This window comes from Mirounga angustirostris, unplaced genomic scaffold (assembly GCF_029215605.1).
Source record: "Mirounga angustirostris isolate CCGP_5_RB_7025 unplaced genomic scaffold, mMirAng1.0.hap1 SCAF_11, whole genome shotgun sequence".
NCBI lineage: Eukaryota > Metazoa > Chordata > Mammalia > Carnivora > Phocidae > Mirounga > Mirounga angustirostris.
Window position 1 is genome coordinate 49,955,853 of NW_026991719.1, and position 20,351 is coordinate 49,976,203.

The 20,351-nt window shown below is 40.8% G+C and overlaps 2 protein-coding genes across 4 annotated transcripts in view; both read right to left on the reverse strand.

The window, feature by feature from the left end:
- ARHGEF9 (Cdc42 guanine nucleotide exchange factor 9) overlaps nt 1–20,351 on the reverse strand; it is a 242,054-nt gene that overhangs the window by 190,502 nt on the left and 31,201 nt on the right. Inside the window, exon 1 of one of the 3 annotated variants that reach the window (XM_064574141.1) lies at nt 2,830–2,949. The exons of the other annotated variants lie outside the window; for them this stretch is intronic. The gene's annotated coding sequence lies outside the window, so the exon portion shown is untranslated. Of the gene's footprint in view, nt 1–2,829; nt 2,950–20,351 lie in introns of those variants that run through there. 3 annotated transcript variants of the gene reach the window in all.
- Nucleotides 3,006–3,185, reverse strand: LOC135361937 (uncharacterized). Its single transcript, XM_064574142.1, has one exon. It carries the CDS (start codon nt 3,183–3,185, stop codon nt 3,006–3,008), a length of 180 nt encoding a protein of 59 aa, XP_064430212.1.

Here is a 20,351-nt window from a genome sequence, read left to right on the forward strand (position 1 = left end):
ACAAGTCTGAAGGAGAAATGCCAAACCTTTAGGATTCACACAAGTAAAAAGTCATACTGCCAACTTTGGTTCTCTACTTCCCAAACTCCCTTTTAGCTGCTCTTGGGTGGCCTGCCATCTGGCTAGCAACACCCCCTTATTTGCCTAGAGATAAGTTAATTTGAAAAATGCTTACCCATTTTGCCAGCTAAATTACTGATGGAAGGGCTCAGTCAAGCAACCCCTTTAGCCTAAGGGGTTGTGGGGGGAGCATAGGAGTGGTAGGGGAAATACCCATTCATTCTGGCACCAGTCAAATCCTTACAGGCCCTAGCACAAGGAGGCCATTCAGAACTATGGAACACTCAATGCATGACCTGCTATTTTTCCTCATTCCTAGCACAACCAACCCCCACCCACATTCAAGAGTGTGCACCCTCTCCCCTCCACACACACAGAAGGGGGTACATACACACCCACAAACATACTGCCACACACCCTACACACATACATTCCCAAAGGTTCTCTGCCAAGGGTCTGTCAGGCACCCAGAGGTAAAGGTTGTGGCATTTCAAGACACTACTTTGCCACAAACCTGGCTCAAAGACTAACCTTAGAGAACCCTTCTCACCTTAAAGGGGAAAAAAAGCAAAAAGCATTCCACTGTTATAGTCCAGTTTTCTTCCCACACAGCTAGGTTAAAAAACATCTCTTAGGTAAAACTTAAGTTTCTCCAGATACCAGCAACCAGGTATTTCCTTCCCCACCCCATCACCCATTGATAAATATTTCATTTTCCTTTTCACTTGTCTTTCTAGTTCATCCCCCTCTGATTTCAAGTGTATATGGGCACCCAAAATCACCGAATGCAATAACTTGGGAGGTCACCTAGTCCAACCATCCCCAAATGCTAATGTTACAGGGAACCCCAAACACATTAAGAAAAAAAAAAATTGTCCAAGGTCAAATAATCTCTCAACAGAGAGAACCCAAGTCTGTAGCTGCCCAGCCTAGAGATTTTCCTGTCCAACGTGTCTCAAAACAAAGTGCCCAGCCAAAACATAAGCTTACTTTAGATAATACCACTGGAGCTAAGGGTATGTGGTGGGGTTGGGGGATCACATGATTCTCTTTGCAAAGAAACAAGTTCAGTTCATTTCAGCCCCCCTCCCAACAAAGGAACCAAAGAGTAAATAAGAATCTTCCCAGATTCCCAAGAATAAGCACACTTCCCAGATCATGCTTATACCATGGTACCAACAGAATAATAATAATAATTTAAAAAAGCCTTTTACCCACACGGAGCCAATAGCACACACCCTGAGCCTTAAAACCTCTTCTGACGCCATTAAATAATGCTCTCTGGGTTCTGAGATCAGGACAATTTCAAGAACCCCCTTCACAGCCCCTTTCCCTTCATAATCATTTCCAAAGAGATTGAACAATAGGAAATGGAACTTGACAGCACAAGCCAGCAGATTTGTACATCACACGTGAGCAGCCACCCCCATGGGTGTAGGGGGAACATGCGTGTAGACTGTATGACCCTCATTCATTGCTACATGGGCCAGAAACAGCACTATTTCAAGTCAGGTAAACACAGAATGGAATACCTGTCAATCAGTGGGTGGAGGTAGGGGGAAAATAAGTATCATGCACATTGGCATCAGAGACCATTTTTTCTTGGCTTTTCCAAAAGCTTTCTCAGCAGAAAGAAAAATATAAAAATAATAGCAATAATGACAGCAACCACCACCACTACCATCTGATACAGAAATGCAAATATATGTCAAAACTGAATGTTGCTTCTAGCTCATGTTCCCCCCAGCTCTCAGCCCATTCCACCCAGACTTTTTTTGGGGGGAGGGGGTGCTCAGAAGCATGATACATACTTTCATTTTGTTATGGAAATCTTTCAATTAGAGACCTCTGATCTTTAAAGAACAAGAAAGCAAACAAAACCCACCACTTTATCATTAGCACTAGCAAGTTCTATTTAAAAATGTAGCTCAAGAACATCAATGCAAATAAAATTATCCAAAGAAGCATATACGAATACTATTATTCCCAGGGTGGGTAAAGAGCTGGCTTTTGTTTTTCAGAGGACACATAGAGAAAATCGACAAACTCAAATCCAGGGGTACAATCTTCTTTGGGAAAAGGAACCCAAACAGCTCTTGTCAATGTCTCCTCTTGCCAATTCATAAACATCAAAGAAGGCTTTTATGTTTCAGTCCATAATTCCAAAGAAACTGACATTTAATGCTTTAAGAAATGTTTTAAAGGTGGCTTCTTTCCAAATTGGAAACTACGAACTAAACCCTGGACAGCAAATTGAGTCAGGATATAGTCACCAACTGCCAGCTCAATACACCCCACCACATCACTTCTCAAATTCTTCTCATTAGAAACTAAAGAATCATTTCCCCTAAATTCATTCCTTGTTTCAATGTTTTTCCCTCTTCACATCCAGGGCAGGACTGTCTTTCCTAAAATGTCAAAAATCCATCACGCTCTTCCCACAACCATCCTTGTCCAAAAACAAACCCAAATTCACTCGTGATGGCAAGATAGAATTTTTGACTAAAATTCCCTGATGGAATTTAAAGGTAGTTTTCAAGAAAATGAATTGACAAAACACCACAAACAGCAAAGCCACTGTTTAAGGGCGCAGATCTTGCTCCGTGAACGTCACATAAATGGAGAATGCACATACACATGCACACTTAAATAGAATGCATTTCTTTATCAACAATTTTACTCAAGCAATAAGCAACTACATTCACAGGCATATTTAAAAGACAAGACATGACAAAAGATTTAGGGAGAGATAATATACCAACGTCATACATATCACAGCGAGGCCATGTTGAAGCTCAAAACGTTTTCCCCCCTGAGTAAGAAATTTTGCTTGCTCTTTCTCTCCCTTTCTTTCCCTGTCTCTGTCTGTCTCTTTTTTATTCTCGGTGGTTCTCGGGATGAAATCAAAGCGAGAGTTCGCAACAGCTCAGGAAGCTGGACTCCATTCAGCGCGTTCCCAGGAAAAACATGAGTATGACATTGACAAGCAGGAGGACTACAATCACGGCAAAAACAACTACAGTTTGCACATCCAGGGTCATGGTGCAATGCAGAACACTGTAGTGTTCCAAGTGGGGGGCCGGCAGATTGGGAGATGTCAGTCTCTGTTCTGTCAGACTGTCCATACAGCCACCATGCTAGAAAGGAGAGGAGGAAGTCGGATGGTTGGGGAAGGGCTGGGTTTGGCGCCCGAGTTCGGTATGGGGGGAGGGGATGGGGACAGGGGAGATTGATTTCCCCCTCCTCAGGATTAAGCTGATCTTTCTTCCCTAGCTGAGAAATCTTAGCTCGCGCTGAAGTCGGCAGAATCCAGCATTCTCTCTCGGGCGCCAAGCAAAAGGCAAAATCCTGGCTTTCAAAGAGAAAGGCGGGAGGAACCAGTGCGAGGTTCTCCTGCGCCTGCTCGGTTGTCTGTCCGGGCGTGCGTCTGTCCACCTGCCTGGCTACAGGTCAGTCGCGGTCTCCCCTACTCCCTCTAGGTCGCTCGCTTCCCTAGTTTCCTCGTTTTTCTAGCCTGCTTGCTTGCTCTCTCCGCGGTGCTCCAGGCTTCCAGCCTCTCATTTAAATCCTGCCTTGCTGGCTCTCTCCCTCTCCTCTCCCCACCCCCCAGCCCGTAGGCGGTGTTTTTATTCACCTAGCGGCTGTGGGCGCCTGCGTGAGGAGCTGCGGGAGCTGCTGACAGTACCCTCGGCCAATAGCAAATGCTGCAGCCGCGCGTTTACTCGCTGGGTAGGGCGGGACTTCAGCTGGTGTGCTAGCCCCTACAACCAATCGGAGGGCCCAAGCCTTCCCTTCCCCCCCCCGCCCCTAGCGCGAGCCAATGGCTGCCGGCTTTGGCGTGGGGGTGGGGAGTTTGTTGGGGGTGAGTTGAGGGGGATGTAGGGAGAGGAAGGGGGGTGCACACAGAAGTGGGAGGAAAGGAGAGGGCGTGGCTGGGAGGGAGGGAAGGAGGAATAAAGGGAAGCCTAATGGAAGGGGGGAGAGAGAAGGAAAGATGGGAAGGAGGGAGAAGAGATAGGGGATAAGGTGAAGAAAGAGAAGGGTGAAGGAAAATAAAGGAAAAAAAGGTTGAAGAAGAGGGAAAAGGAAGGGTAAAAAGGGATAGGTAGGTGGGGAGGTGGCATGCCTTGGCATCCACTTATTTTGGAGTCTGGGCCAAGGAAAAAGCAAAGGTTTCTTTGGCCACTGCCTAAGTATTTACAGGCAACTCATAATTAGCTATACGCATTTAAAAAAACAGTGCTGTCGACAGAACCACAAGGACACACTCCATCTCCCTTCTGTCACATGAGGACTTAGACCTACCTGAAAATTCAGTGAAAACTCTGAACCTTCACCTCAGAAAAAATATATGCAATTTCAGCAGGCTCCTGGGCTTTCAAAAACCCAGCCCTCCCTTATACAGATCTCTAAGGGCCCTTCTTCCTCTTACATCCTAGGACTCTAAAAGTGAACAGATAGATATTGGTAGAGGGGGCGGAAACTAGATTATCCAGGAGTAGAACAAATTAAGTTCTGGAACTCCTAGAATATTATAGACTCTAAGAGGAATGAGAAATTGCTATTTATTCTCTAGAAATCGTTGAGGCTAGAACAGTCATCTTAACTAAATGACTGGAAATTCTGAATGAATGTAGGTCATAAACAAAATGGCCCCTAGCCCTACAAGATAGAATAAAACCCAAAGAAGTCCCCACTTCAAAGGTTTGGGCTTATAACACCACCTATGAATGACTCATGCCAAAACAAACAACATAAAACCCTGAATCAGATCAAGCTTCTAGATCAATTATCAATGTATAGAATACACAGAGGACAGAAAAACATATTAAACTGCAATATGGAAGTAAAGAGTAAAAAACAAAAACAAAAACAAAACAACTACAGGGCCAACAACCTGGCTTTTTAACAAATAAATAGGAAGGAAAAGGTTTGACTTAGGTGGAACGCGTGTGTGTGTGTGTGCGCGCGCACATGTGCGTGTGCTTCTGCACACACACATTTGTGATATTTATGAAACAACAGGAAATTTGAACAGGCTGGGCACTTGATGATAATAAGAATCGCTATTACTTGCTTAGATGTTATAATGATATTATGGCAAAGTTTAACAAAGTGCGGGCAATAGGGATAATTTTTGTGACCTTGAACTTGGCAATGGTTTCTTAGATATGACATGAAAAACACAAGCAACAACAACAAAATAGATAAATTGGACTTCATCAAGATTAAAAACTTTTGTGCTTCAAAGGATACTATCAAGAGTATGAAAAGACAGCTCACAGAATGGAAAAAAAATTTGGAAGTTATATATCTGATAAGAAACTTGTACCTAGAATATATAAAGAGCTCTTACAAGTCAATTATAAAAAGAATAACTCAATTAAAAAACTGGCAAAGGTTCTGAAAAACATTTTTTCCAAAGAAATAGTCAATAAGCACATGGAAAGATGTTCAACATATTAGCCATCAGGAGAATGCAAATCAAATGCCGCAGGAAATGCAAATGCAAGATATTTACTACAGCATTACTTATAATAGATACCCCAAGCATGGTTATAATAGAAAAGCTAGATGTGGAAAAATCTGAACCTTCATAACACTGCTGGTCAAAATGGTTGAAGCTACTTTGGAAAACAGTCTGGTAGTTCCTCAAAAAATTAAACATAGGGTTACTATTTGACCCAACAATTTCACTTCTATGCATATACCTAAGAGAAATGGGAAAAAAATGCCCACACAATATCTTGTATATGAACGTTCATAATAACATTACTCACAATAGCCAAAAGATGGAAAAAACTCAAATGTCCATCAGCTGATGAATGGATAAACAAAATGCGGTATAGCCATACAATGGAATATTATTCAGCCATAAAAAGGAAGAGTACTATTACTGCAACAATATAGATGAACTTGGAAAATATTATGCTAAGTGAAAAAAACAGACAAAAAAGGCTTTTGTATGATTCCATTTATATGAAGTGTCCATATAATTATGGTTTAATGAAGCTTTTGTTTCACTTATATATAAATGCAAATGTGCTAGATCGTGATGTAAAATTTGTTTCTTTTTTTTTTAAGATTTTATTTATTTGAGAGAGAAAGAGAGAGAGAGACAGCACAAGTTGGGGGAAGGTCAGTAATCTTGTGTTTTAACAATCCCAGGACCCTGAGATCATGACCTGATCTGGTCAGATCCTTAACCAACTGAGCCACCCAGGCACCCTGTAAAATTTATTTCTTATAGCAAGTAATTCCAAAATAGTTTAAAAGCCACTCTGCTAGATTATGATGAGACAGATACTAGTGATCACGACAGTACCATAATGTAAGCAACTAGAATCTTTCTCCTTGCTTTTTTTTTAAGTTTTTATTTGAATTCCAGTTATTTAACATATAGTGTAATAGTAGTTTCAGGTGTACAATATAGTGATTGAACACTTCCATACATCACCCATTGCTCATCACAACAAGTGCACTCCTTAGTCCCCATCACCTATTTAACCCATCCTCCCATCCACCTCCCCTCTGGTGACCCGCAGTTTATTCTCCATAGTTAAGGGTCTGTTTCTTGGTTTGCCTCTCTCTCTCTTTTTCCCTTTGCTCATTTGTTTTGTTTCTTAAATTCCACTTATGAGTGAAATTATATGGTATTTGTCTTTCTCTGACTGACTCATTTTGCTTAACATAAGAGTCTCTAACTCCATACATGTCATGGCAAATGACAATATTTTCTTCTTTATTATGGCTGAGTAATATTCCATTGTGTATATATACCACATCTTCTTTATCCATTCATCAGTGGCCACTTGGGCTATTTCCATAATTTGGCTATTGTAGATAATGCTGCTATAAACATTGGGGTGCATGTATCCCTTTGAATTAGTATTTTTGTATTCTTTGGGTAAATACCTAGTACTGCAATTGCTGGATCATAGGGTAGTTCTATTTTTAACTTTTTGAGGACTCTCCATACTGTTTTCCATAGTGGCTGCACCAGTTTGCATTCCTACCAACAGTGTAAGAGGGTTCCTCTTTCTCCACATCCTTGCCGACACCTATTGTTTCTTGTTCTCCTTGCCTTTGAAAGGGCAATTATATCCTATCTCCACTTCATTGTCTATTGACCCTTCACTCCACTGCAGCCTGGCTTTCACTCCCATCATTTCACAGGGAACTAAAACCTCTTGTGAATATAAACAAATGATCAACTTGTTACTAACTGGCATGACCAATTTTCATCTTTATCTTCCTTGACTTCTCTTGCTCTTGATTCCATTGATGCCTTTCTCCTTCCTGAAGTGCTCCCTTTGCCTTGGCGACATCATCCACATGACTTCTCTGGTTATACAGTCTTTACTTCCTGTCTGGGTTCTTCTTCAATCAATCATTTAAGGCCATGATTTCTCAGGGTTCTTCTAATCTCAGTCCCCTTATCTTCATTCCACACTTACACTGAATGGTGGACCCATCCATTCCCAAAGCTTGAACTACCAGATACATTACACACTGATGTACCTCCTTTCAACAAAGTTACTGAATACTAGGGGAACAAAATCCTTTCCTGCATACAGCTTACAATTCTGATGTTCTCTTGAATTCCAGAGATGAATCTCCAACTGCCTTATGGATATCTCTTCCTGAATATGTCACAAGAACCTCAAACTTAGTCCAAAATTGAAATAATCTTTTCCCATCCCTGCCACTTTCCTCTTTCCCCTGAGTTCCCTGTCTTGTAGGAATGTCTCCTTACAAAAACCCTAGGAGATATCTGTAAGTCTTGTTTCTCATTCATCTTGCTTCCAGCCAACCAGTCCTCTAAGTCCTGGTAATTCTCTTCCTCCTTAATTTCTCTCTCATGTGTCCTTCCTCTGTCTCCCTGCTACCGGTATTTTTAATCAGTTCCTCATCACCTTTGATTCCATTACCATCCATTACTTGGTCTCTTGTGCTGCTCTCTGTCCCCAATTCAGCCTCTACTCTCCTTTCCAAATTATCTGTCTCAAAAGCATTTCTGCTCCTATCAATCCTATGGTAGATATTATAGACTGGTTGCTCAGGATCCATGCCACCCTCCTTCTAGCCGGCCCTCCTATATTGCTGAAAAGCTCAAAACCAAAAACCTACAACAGCCTGTCTTTTCTCAGGCTCCTTTGCATCCAGTGTTCTGGATGTGATTTATTTCTGGTAATCATATGCATATGCACAATATTTGGAAGGAGGTAATGACGCAGAAGCCATATTTCTGCTGCTTTTGTTGGCAAGCATAGTGATGGGGATTTTAGGGTTTCCTGCAGCCATGTTACTTTTCCATAGGCCCCAGTGTCTGGTCACTGGCTTTGTGTATTTGAATAACCAGAGAATGGGATGATTTCATTTCATTTTATATTATTATTATTATTATTATTATTATTATTATTATTATTATATTATTATTATTATTTGCCAGTGAAGATCTAGAAAGCATGAAGATACTCTAGCCAATAGTTAAGGCAGTGGTAGATTCTTGATTCTTAGACTTCAGATAAGGTGGTATGTTTCCAAAGCCCCTGATGCCTCCTCACCTTCCTGTTTGTGGCACAGAAAACAGCTCCCCTGGTATTCTGGGAGTTATTCCTGGAAGCCCAGCCTAAAGGTTGCACCTCCAGCCCTTACCCCAATTTTGGAAGCACCTGACTTTCTGTATTAGGACCCTTTCTACTGAAAATAACTAGAGTGATTTAATTTCTGCAGCTGAAGCCTGACTTATATAACTCCACTGCTTAAAGTCCTTCCATAACTCCCCACTGCCTTCATGGCAAATGCCATATAATGCCTTGCCAATCTGGTGTCCTTTGGTTTTTCTAACCTCAGATTTCACCAATGCCCTCTCATTCTCCACTCTCCAGCTAAACAGAGCCTACCATAGTTCTCATAACCATCAGGTTCTCTTGCCTGAAGAACTATGCAACTACTGCTATCCTTCCTGAGCCCCCATCTCAAAACTCAACTCAAGTGTCACCTCCTCCAGAAGGCTTTCTCTGATATTCTCGCTTCAAAGGTATTCTGGATAATATTCCTCTCCCACAGGACCCTGTGTTTGCCCCTCTTAGAATACTTGTTAAACTGTATTATAATGTTTTGTTTGTTTCCTGCACTGGACTCTGGACTGTGGAGCTAAAAGGGCAGAGACCATGCCCATCTTATTTACTGCTTTCTCCCCCAAGCCCAGAATAGTGCCTAACACTTAGCAGATGCTTAATAAACATTTGCTGAATGCATGAATGTCTTCCTCATCCACTTGTTTCCACTCAGAGAGTTATATCTTTCAACACAGAAGGTAAGACATGATGAGACCACAGAGAAAATCTAGTCTAAAACTTATATTCTAGGTTAGAAAACTGAGGCCCAGAGAATGGAAGCAACATGCCCAAGATTACACAGCTAATTGCTGGCAAAGCAGAAACCAAAACCCTTATCTCTTGAGTCTCAAAAGTATTTTTGAGAGATTTTTTACCCTGGAACATGACATCTGATCCCAGCTCTATCCATGTGCAGTTAGCATTCTGAGTGAAGTGACCACCCAACTCTGCTTACAATATAAAAAAAAAATTTAGACAAGTCCCCCATATTTCAAGCAGCAGTATCCCCAACACATAGCCAACACTTCTGCTGACAAGTATCAAAAAATCAGAGAATTTGGGGTATAGCAAAACCCCACTTCCATCCTTCAATCCCTCCTGCAACATCCCCACTAAATAGTTATCTAGTCTCAATTCTAACACCCAAAATAATGAAGAGGTTCTTCTCTCCTAAGACAGTCCATTCATCTCTGGCACAATCACAGTTGGCGGAAAGTTCTTCCATCTCTTTGAGCTAGATGTTATCACCACTTCTACCACAGCCACTGCTGAGGAGCTAATCACTCCATGAGATGGTCTGAAATATAAATGCTCCCAAACTCACACTGAAATTACTATAAACACCCAGTATATTTCTCAGGATCTAAAGACCATTCATTAGATAATAATAAACACTTATAAAGCACTTACTCTATGATTGGAACTCACATAATGCATGATTAGTGTCTGCGTGGCTAGGACTTGCAACATATATTAACTCTTAATGCTCACAAGCACGCTATGAGGTAGATACTATTAGTGTCCTTATTTTACAGATGAGAGGAGTGAGGCACAGTGGTTAAATAACTTGCCCAAAGTCACATGGCTAGTCAGTGGTGGAGCCAAGATGAAAATCCAAACAGTCTGACTCTAGAGCCTATGTTCTTAGACACTGTGCTATATAAATGCCACTGAATAACACATGTCCTATCTTCCAATAGCATCTGACAAGATGTCTCTTGGGCCACAGGAATAAACTATTTCAATGTTCTGATCTGAATCCCAGTGGCCTACCTCCCAGGTGTAAGATGTCTAAGTCTTAAATCTTTGCCTTTTCTCAGGGAAAAGCCAGTGCCTAGTTGTCTTTTGCCTCTCATGGTTCAAATAGCTCCCAAAGTCACACTTCTTCCAGGAAGTATAACCAAGGAAAGTTCCACATTTTATCCTGACCCCTCTGTTACTCACTTATTGCTATTCAACCCCACCCCAGCCACCTGATAATCCCCAATGCTTGCCACAGACGGTCTGAAGATATTAAATCCTGTATGTTCATTGTCTTGGCTACTGATATGACTACATGCTCTTGCACATTTGTGCATGTCCACCCTATTTAGGAGAATTAGCTCCCTGAGGACAGAGACTCCTGGTTAGTTCAATTATTCAGCACAGAGATCATTGTTCCTCCAAAATCAGTTAAATGCAATAAGCACTTATTCTTTTTATTATTATTATTAATTTGTTTTTATTAAATAAACTCTACTCCAATGTGGGGCTCAAACACATGACCCTGAGATCAAGAGTTGCATGCTCTACTGACTGAGCCAGCCAGGTGTCCCAATAAGCACTTATTCTGACAGTGAAGGGATACAGAGATGCTCTCAGGGAGCTTACAATCTAGTGGGAGACATAGTCACACACATAATTTCCATGTCACACAGTAAAGCGCCCTAAGCATAATCAGATAATGCATAAAGTTGTTGATGACTATAGAATGAATCATAAAATTTTATATTCAAAATGGGAATAAAAAGTCATTTCCTCCCAACCTCCCTACATAGGAATCCTCTCTACACTATGTGATGAGGTAGGGGAAATGGAAGGAGGAGAAGGAGGATTCACCTACTTTGGGTGCACATGATGCTCAGCCTTTCAACATATCATTCTATTTAATCCTCCCCAGAAGCCTGAAAAGAAGGAATTGTTATCACTACTTTAAAGAGTAAGACACTAAGGTTCAGAATGTGTACATCAACCCATACCCCAAAGCTTACTATCTCTGATGAGCTCCATCCAGCAGCTGCTGGAATATTTTCAGTAACAGGAAGCTCACTCTGAAGCTTTCAAAGCCATTATTTGTTTTGAGCTGAAATTCATTATTCAGTGGTTTCAACCATTTGTTAGAACACTATCCTCTGGGCCATACAAAAAAAGCCAAGTACTAAACAATAGTCCTCTTAAAATGTTTCAGGATATCTATCATGGGTTCAAACTCTGATTCTTCCTGAACAACCCCCACCCCCCGTATACACAAGTGCACACACACACACACACACAAACACAACACACGCACGTGCGCACACACGCAGAAACACCACTTATTCTCCAAGATAAACATGACCATTTCTTTAAGCTCTTCCTTGTGGCATGGTTTGCAACCCTCCCCAGGCTGGTTGCTCATCAGTTTGTCCAACATACCTCAGAACACATATCCAGGAGGGAGTGACAACAATGGGTCATGGGAATATCATCTCTCTTATTCTAAACACTAGTCCCTAGGAAGAGCTACCTGTGAGGTCACATTAACCTAAAATGTCTGACGCTCGTGCATGCTGCTGTGCTCCCACCATGCCTTGAGAAGCTTATGGCAAAGTGAAAAATGCAGTGGAAAGAAGTCAAAACTTTCAGATATAAGTCAAGCCTCTGCTTCTTGGTAGCTGTTCGACCTCAAACAAGTCTCTTAACTTCCTTAAAGCTCAAAAAGCTATGACTTGTTTTCAGTTGTAACTTAACATAAAACGTTGTTTTAAAATTTCAACTGCCTTACCAAAGGTGGAAGGCATGAAGTTGGTCCCAAGTAGGGTAACCTGAGGAAAGGGTGATGAGTGATTTGCTTAAGTTAAAGAATAAGGATACATAGAATTTTGTTTGGTTGTGATGGGTGGAGTTTTAGGAGAGGATCAGATATAGGGTTAAGAATTTGACTATGTATGAAGACTTTTCTCTTAGTTCTCTGTAAGTTTAGCTCTTTCATCTTTTCAAAAGGAATCCTTCCCTGACCACCCTCTTTGAAACTGTACCACTGCATCACTATCCTATTATCATGATTTTCTTTCTAGCCCTATCACTATATGAAAAGTTATATTATCATTTGTTTATTTGTTTATTGACTTAAAGAAATAACAAATCTCCCTTTATAAACTAAGCTCCATGAAGGCAGAGACTGTTTTGTTCATTGCTGTATCTCCAGCACATAAGAACAGTACTTGGCATTCAACAAAAATTTTTTTTTTGTGACTGAATAACTAAATGAATGAATAAATGAATGAGTGAATAAAGGCATAGCTCTGCTGACTCACAATGTTGGATGTAGAGGAAATGTGTCGTGGAAAGTATTCTCTACTGTAGCCTGTGAATACAAAATTTCCAGTTACAGCCTTAGAATTTCAGACCTCTTTGGTTTTCTGTTCCCAGTTGGCACAGACTCCACTCTAAACCACCACCCAGAAGCCCTTCCCTCAAGAATCACTGCCTACACCGACCTTACGTGGCCAAAGACTGAATACATATTTGAATAAATACCTAGGAACAGCAGTTTCCTCTTGTTCCTTTACATGGATTTATTTCAGGCCTGTTTTGTAGGGGGAGAGGGGCCAAGGGAACTTATTTTAGTTCTATTTCAAGTAAGCCAGTGGACCAATCTGCCTGTACTCAGGGCAGAAAGGACTGGTTGGAAAAGAGAAGCAAAGGTCTAAAAGCCCCTTCAGAGGAAGTACAATTCTTTCCTATCAGGCTCAGATCTTTCAGGGGCAGCGAAACCCAGTCGTGCACCAATTTAAGACTGGCATGGGCAGTGAATGCTTCCCTTAGTATCAGGCCCAGTATTTTGTTTTGGAGCTTAATCTCCTAGATTAGTTCCATTTTGGGAACTCATGACTCATTCAACCAGCTACCCTCTCTGCCCCCCATGTCCAAATTATTTATTTATGGGCTTCATTTAAACAGTAAACTACTGGACAGTCATGACACCAAGCACTCATCATCAAATTAAGCACAGGGTTTTACTTATAGTCGCCTTTTCTCTCTCTCTCTCTCTCTCTCTCTCTCTCTCTCCCTTACTTTCTGCTTCAGTTAAACAGTCCAGGAACAGCCCTAGACTTAGAAGCAATATAGCTTGATAGCTGAGACCTCAGGCACTAGCCAGCCTGCTGAGGCTTAACCTTAGTTCTTCCAATTGCTGGTTGTGTGACCTGGAACAAGATAATGTCTTTTTAAAAAGTTTTTATGTTAATTCTAGTTAGTTAACATACAGTGTTATATTAGTTTCAGGTGTACAATATAGTGAGTCAACGATTCCATAAATTAACGGGAACTCATCATGACAAACCCACTCCTTAATCCCCATCACCTATTTAAACCCATCCCCCCATCAACCTCTCCTCTGGTGACCATCAAATAGTTCTCCATAGTTAAGACTCTGCTTTTTGGTTTGTCTCTCTTCTTCCTTTGTTCATTTATTTTGTTTCATAAATTTCACATATGAGTGAAATCATATGGTATTTATATTTCTCTGCCTTATTACACTTAGCGTTATACTCTCTAGCTCCATCCATGTTGTTGCAAATGACAAGATTCCATTATTTCTTATGCCTGAATGATATCCCATTGTGTGTGTGTGTGTGTGTGTGTGTACACTCGTTGAGGATTTTTATATCTATGTTCATTAGGGATATTGGCCTGTAATTCTCTTTTGTAGTGGTGTCTTTATCTGGTTTCGTTTTCAGGGTAATGTTGGCCTCATAGAATGAATTTGGAGGTTTTCCTTCCATTTCTATTTTTTAGAATAGTTTGAGAATAGGTATTAACTCTTCTTTAAATGTTTGATAGAATTCGCCTTTGAAGCATTCTGGTCCTGGACTTGTTTATTGGGAGATTTTTGATTACTGATGCAATTTCCTTGCTGGTAATAGGTATGTTCAAATTTTCTATTTCTTCCTGTTTCAGTTTTGGTGGGTTATATGTTTCTAAGAATTTATTCATTTCTTCTAGGTTGTCCAATTTGTTGGCATATAATTTTTCATAATATTCTCTTATAATCGTTTGTATTACTGTGGTGTTGGTTGTTATTTCTCCTCTATCATTTGAGATTTTGAGTCCTTTCTCTTTTTTTCTAGGGGTTTCTCTTTTTGGCTAGGGGTTTATCAATTTTATAATCGTTGGTATTACTGTGGTGTTGGTTGTTATTTCTCCTCTATCATTTGAGATTTTGAGTCCTTTCTCTTTTTTTCTAGGGGTTTCTCTGTTATTTCTCCTCTATCATTTGAGATTTTGAGTCATTTCTCTTTTTTTCTAGGGGTTTCTCTTTTTGGCTAGGGGTTTATCAATTTTATTGATTTTTTAAAAGAACCAGCTCCAGGTTTCATTGATCTCTTCTATTTTCTTAAATTTCTATATCATTTATTTCTGCTCTATACTTATTATTTCCTTCCTTCTGCTGTTTTGGAGTTTTGTTTGTTGTTCTTTTTCTAGCTCCTTTGGATGTAAGGTTAAGTTGTATATTTCAGACTTTTCTTGCTTCTTGAGGTAAGGCTATATTGCTATAAACTTCCCTTTTAGAACCACTTTTGCTGCATCCAAAATGTTTTAGACCATTTGGTTTTCATTTTCATTTGTTTCCATGTACTTTTTTATTTCTTCTTTTGTTTCCTGGTTGATCCATTCTTTGTTTAGTAGCATTGTATTTAACCTCCATGTATTTGTGGTCTTTCTAGATTTTTTCTTGTGGTTGACTTCTAGTTTCATAGAGGTTTGTTTTTTTTTAAGATTTTTTATTTTATTTATTTGACAGAGAGAGACTCAGAGAGAGAGGGAACACAAGCAGGGGGAGTGGAAGAGGGAGAAGCAGGCTTCCCGCTGAGCAGGGAGCCCGATGTGGGGCTCGATCCCAGGACCCCAGGACCGTGACCTGAGCCAAAGGCAGACACTTAACGACTGAGCCACCCAGGTGCCCCTAGTTTCATAGAGTTTTGATCAGAAAAGATGCATGGTATGACTTCGATTTTTTGATTTGTTGCGGCTTGTTTTGTGGGATAATATGTGATCTGTTCTAGACAGTGTTCCACATGCACTTGAAAAGAATGTGTATTCTGCTGTTTTAGGATGGAATGTTCTGAATATATCTGTTAAATCCATCTGTTCCAGTGTGCCATTCAAAGCCATTGTTTCCTTGTTGATTTTCTGTTTAGATGATCTGTCCACTGATGTAAGTGGGGTATTAAAGGCCCTACTATCATTGTACAATATATTATCAATTAGTTCCCTCATGCTTGTTACTAACAGTTTTATATATTTGGGTGCTCCCATGTGGGGTGTATAAATATTTACAGTTGTTATATCTTCTTGTTGGATTGATCCCTTTATTATCACAGTGCCCTCCTTTGTCCCTTGTTACAGTCTTTGTTCTAAAGTCTATTTTTTTCTGATATAAGTATTGCTACTATGGCTTTCTATTGACATCCATTTGCATGATAGATGTTTCTCTATCTCCTTTCAGTCTGCTGTTGTCTTTAGTTCTAAAATGAGTCTCTTGTATGTAGCATATAGATATGTCTCAGTTTTTTTAATCCATTCTGATACCCTATATCTTTAGATTGGAGCATTTAGTCATTTACATTCACAGTAATTATTGATAGCTATGTTTTTGTTGCCATTGTAGTACTTCATTTGTGTTTTTTTCCTGAAGATTTTCTCTGATCCTTGTCTTTCTCTCATGGTTTGCTGGCTTTCTCTAATGATATATTTGGATTTCCTGCTCTTTATTCTTTCTATATTTACCCGTGTTTTTTGATATATGGTTACCATCAGGTTTGTATAGAACTTGTTCTGCATAAAACAGTCTATATTAAGTTGATGGTCATTTAAGTTTGAACCCATTCTTTACTCCTCTCCTCTCCATGTTTTAGGTATATGGTGTCATATTTTACATCTTTTTATTTTTTGAATTCCTTGACTGATATTTTACAAAAACATTCATTTTTACTGCTTTTGTGTTTCCTACCCTCAAACTTTTACTTTTGGACTTTCCTTTCACTCAAAGATCCCCTTTAATATTTCTTGTATGGCTGCTTTAGTGGTTATGAACTCCTTTAGTTTTTATTTGTCTGGGAAACTCTCTCCTTCTCTTCTGAATGATAGCCCTACTGGATAGAATATTTTTGGCTGCAGATTTTTCCCATTCAGCATTTTGAATATATCATGCTACTCCATTCTGTCTTGGAAAGTTTCTGCTGAAAAATCCCCTGATAACCTTATGGGGTTTCCCTTGTATGTAACTGTCTAGTTTCCTCTTGCTGCTTTATTTTTTTTCTTTATCACTATATTTTGACATTTCTTAAAGATTTTATTTATTTATTTGAAGGAGAGGGAGACAGAACACAAAAGGAGGGCAGAGGAAGAGGGAGAGGGAGAAGCAGATTCCCCACTGAGCAGGGAACCTGATACAGGGCTCGATCCCAGGACCCCAAGATCATGACCTGAGCTGAAGGTGGACACTTAACTGACTGAGCCACTGAGACACCCCATATTTTGACATTTTAATTATAATATGTCTTGCTATGGATCTTCTTTTGTTGATTTTGTTGGGGGTTCTCTGTGCCTCCTGGATCTGATATCTGTTTCCTTCCCCAGATTAGGGAAGTTTTTAGGTATCATGTCTTCAAATAAATTTTCTGTCCTCTTTCCTCTCTCTTGTCCTTCTGGGACTCCTATAATGAATGCTATTACATTTGATGGAGTCACTGAGTTCCTTAAGTCTATTCTTGTTTTGCATAATTATTTTTTCTTTCTTTTGTTCAGCTTAATGACTTTCCATTTTTCTGTCTAGAGGCATTAATTTGTTCCTCTGCTTTTTCCATCCTGCTGTTTATTCCATCAAGCATGTTTCTCATTTTGTTATTTAGCCCTTTATCTCTGCTACATTTTTCCATATTTCTGTGTTAAGGGTCTCACTGATGCCTTCCATTATTTTCTCAAGTCCAGTATCTTTGTGATTATTCCTTTAAATTCTCTATCAGGCATGTTACTTATCTCTATTTTACTTAGGTCTCTGGCCATGGCCTTGTCCTGTTCTCTCATTTGGGACAAATTCCTCTGTCTTCTCATTTTGTCTAAATCTCTGTGTTAGGATAGGTAGCTAGGTCTCCTCTCTTGAGTATAATGGCCTTATGAAGAAGCATCTTATAATGCCTTGAAGTGTAGTGTCCCATGTTCCCCAGGGCCTGGTGCTTTCAGGAGTGACTCCAGTGTGTGCTGCATGTGCTCTGCTATTGTGTTCTGGCCACATTATCCTTCATGGCAGTTGTCTGCAGAGGCTCTCTTTGCCTGTTATGGGCAGTGTTTGGTCCCTGGCCCAAATGTGGTGAGTTTTAACTAGGTGTATTCTAGTCTGCTTGTGAAATGAAACAGTTGCTACCACCGCCAGAACCATGGCTCCGCTAAACTCCCACATCAAGAAATGCAGTATAAGCAGGATTTTGGGATGGTCTTCTGGGGGAGAGAGCCCCTGCACTGAGACTGAGGCAAGTGTGACTGGGAGGGGCAGTTCCACCAGTGTATGGGGGCAGGGGTAGGGCTTGGTGTGCACAAGTTAGGTAGTGAGTGTCACTGCTGCATTGTTTCCCACAGGTGGCCCTGTGCTTGCTAAGGTGTAGGGGTGGGAAGTGGCGCAGGCCAGTTTCTTTGTTCCCAGAGGGGCCTTTCTGTAAATACTGGCACTCTGGGACACACTCCAAGATGAGCAGAAACCTGTCCACTGTGTGGCCCAGATGCTCTTCAAATTGCTATTTTCAAGCTGTATGTATGCAGGCTGTTTGCACTGCTTTCTCTCCAAGAGCAGCCCCAATGCCCTCCAGGCTCTCCCCAAGCCAAGCCTACTGACCTTTAGAACTCCAGGCTTTATGCCCTGCAGGTTGCAAGAACTGACCAAATTCAGCCCCTCTCACTTTCCAAGCCAATTGCTATGGTGAATCATCATCCATATCCTCCCCTGTGTGCTAGTCTATCTCTTGCCCTTTTCTGCAATGTAATTCGCTCCCCCACTGTAGCAACAATGATTTGTTTTTCTTCCAAACCATATCTCTGCATTTCCTGTCTTTTTCAATATGGTATGTTCTCTACCTTTAGTTGTGGAGTTTGTTCTCCCAATCTTCAGGTCAATTTCTGGGGTATTTACAATTATTTGATTGTTATCTAGCTGTATTCATTTGATGAGGTGAGACTAGGGTCCTCCTATTCTGCTGCCATCTCTCCCTCTCTCTCTACTTAATGTCTCTGAGCTTCACTTTTCTCATCTTGAAAATGTAGAGAATGGTATAAGGTCCTTTACTCAGAGCAAGCCCTTACACTCACTACCCTAGTTTCCTCATCTGTGAAACACAGATTTAGAGAGTTGTTGATGAGGGTTTAAAGAGTGAATATATGCAAAGCAATTAAAAAATCCCTGGCACATAATAATGCAGAGTAAATACTAACAAATACTATAAGTTGAAGGTTTGAGTACCATCTCTGCCCTTAATTTTAGACAAATCATTTACTCTTTGAGTCTCAGTTTCCACATTTATAAATAGAAGAAACAAATAATGCCTACCAAAGAGATGATGAAATAAAGAATCTGAAAGTGCTCTATGGAGTAAAAATTTGTTGAAAATATGAAGAATTGGAGAGAGGAGTTAAGATGGTGGAGGAGTAGGGGGTGGGGGACCCTAAGCTTGTCTCATCTCCTGAATACAGCTGATAATTATCAAATCATTCTGAACACTCAAAAAATCAATCAGAGGTCTGAGAGAACAAAAACAGCAAGTCTACAGTAATCAAAGACCTTTTGGAAAGTAAGAGTTGCAAAGAGTTGAGCTGGGGGAGATATAACTGTGGGTATTATGGTGGGGAGGGAGCCCTGCTTACGGAGGCTACTGCCAAGTGTTATATACAGCAGAGCATAAAATCTGAACTTTTAGAAGTCTGCTACCATGGGAGATACACCTGGCTTAAAGGTGCTCAGGTGGCAAAGCAGGGCAGAATCCCAGGAGTCACAGCATGGTCTGAGGATCCCCTGGGTCACAAGAAGAATGGGTGGTGCCAATGTGCTGTTCCCAGACATAGGAATGGGGATGCTAGGTGAGAGCAGCAAGTCTTGGTGCTGGCTTTCTGCTCTGTTTTGCCATAAACTGAACTGCTGTGCAGTCACATGACTCCTTTTCTAAGATAGGCTGGCAAATTGCAAACGCATGGCAAAACCTTCCCCCAGAGGATCACTGTGGGTCCACACCATGGAAGTCCATAAAATTTGGAGTTTTGAAACTCAGTCACATGACTGAGATAAAAAAAAAAAACTTGGACACAGGCAGGGTGAACAAAGGGTTCTGACAGAAAACAGGGACATAAGAGGAGTGATTGACTGCTCTTCTGTGAGGGTTCTGTGAAGAGTGGAGAGGACAAAATCTCAGCACTGGAACTAGAGAGTTGGGCACCGCCATTTTCATCCTGCTCCTCAGTGCTGAAAGCCATCATAGAGCACAACAGCACTACCTAGTGAAGGATGGAGCCACTTACACCAAACCCCACTCTGCAGCACCCTGGAGGCGCATTTCCACCATAGCAAGTCCACCTGAGAATCAGCTCGATAGACCCTTGCCCCAGAACATTACAAACAACTCACTCCCACCAAGTCTACTGATCATAGAGTGCTGCAAAACTTCAGCTCTAGGGGAAATAGGATCTAGCTTCCTATTTAAAAAAATTTTTAAATTATTGCTCGAGGAAAAGATGGCAGAGAACCCTATTCCAACCAATCCCTGGAACTGAGCTGCATATCTACCAAACCACTCTGAACACCCATTAAATCAGCCTGATGTAAGAAGATCTGGATTTCTACAAACAGAATATCGCAGGTGGTTGGTTTCGAGGTACAAAGCGGGG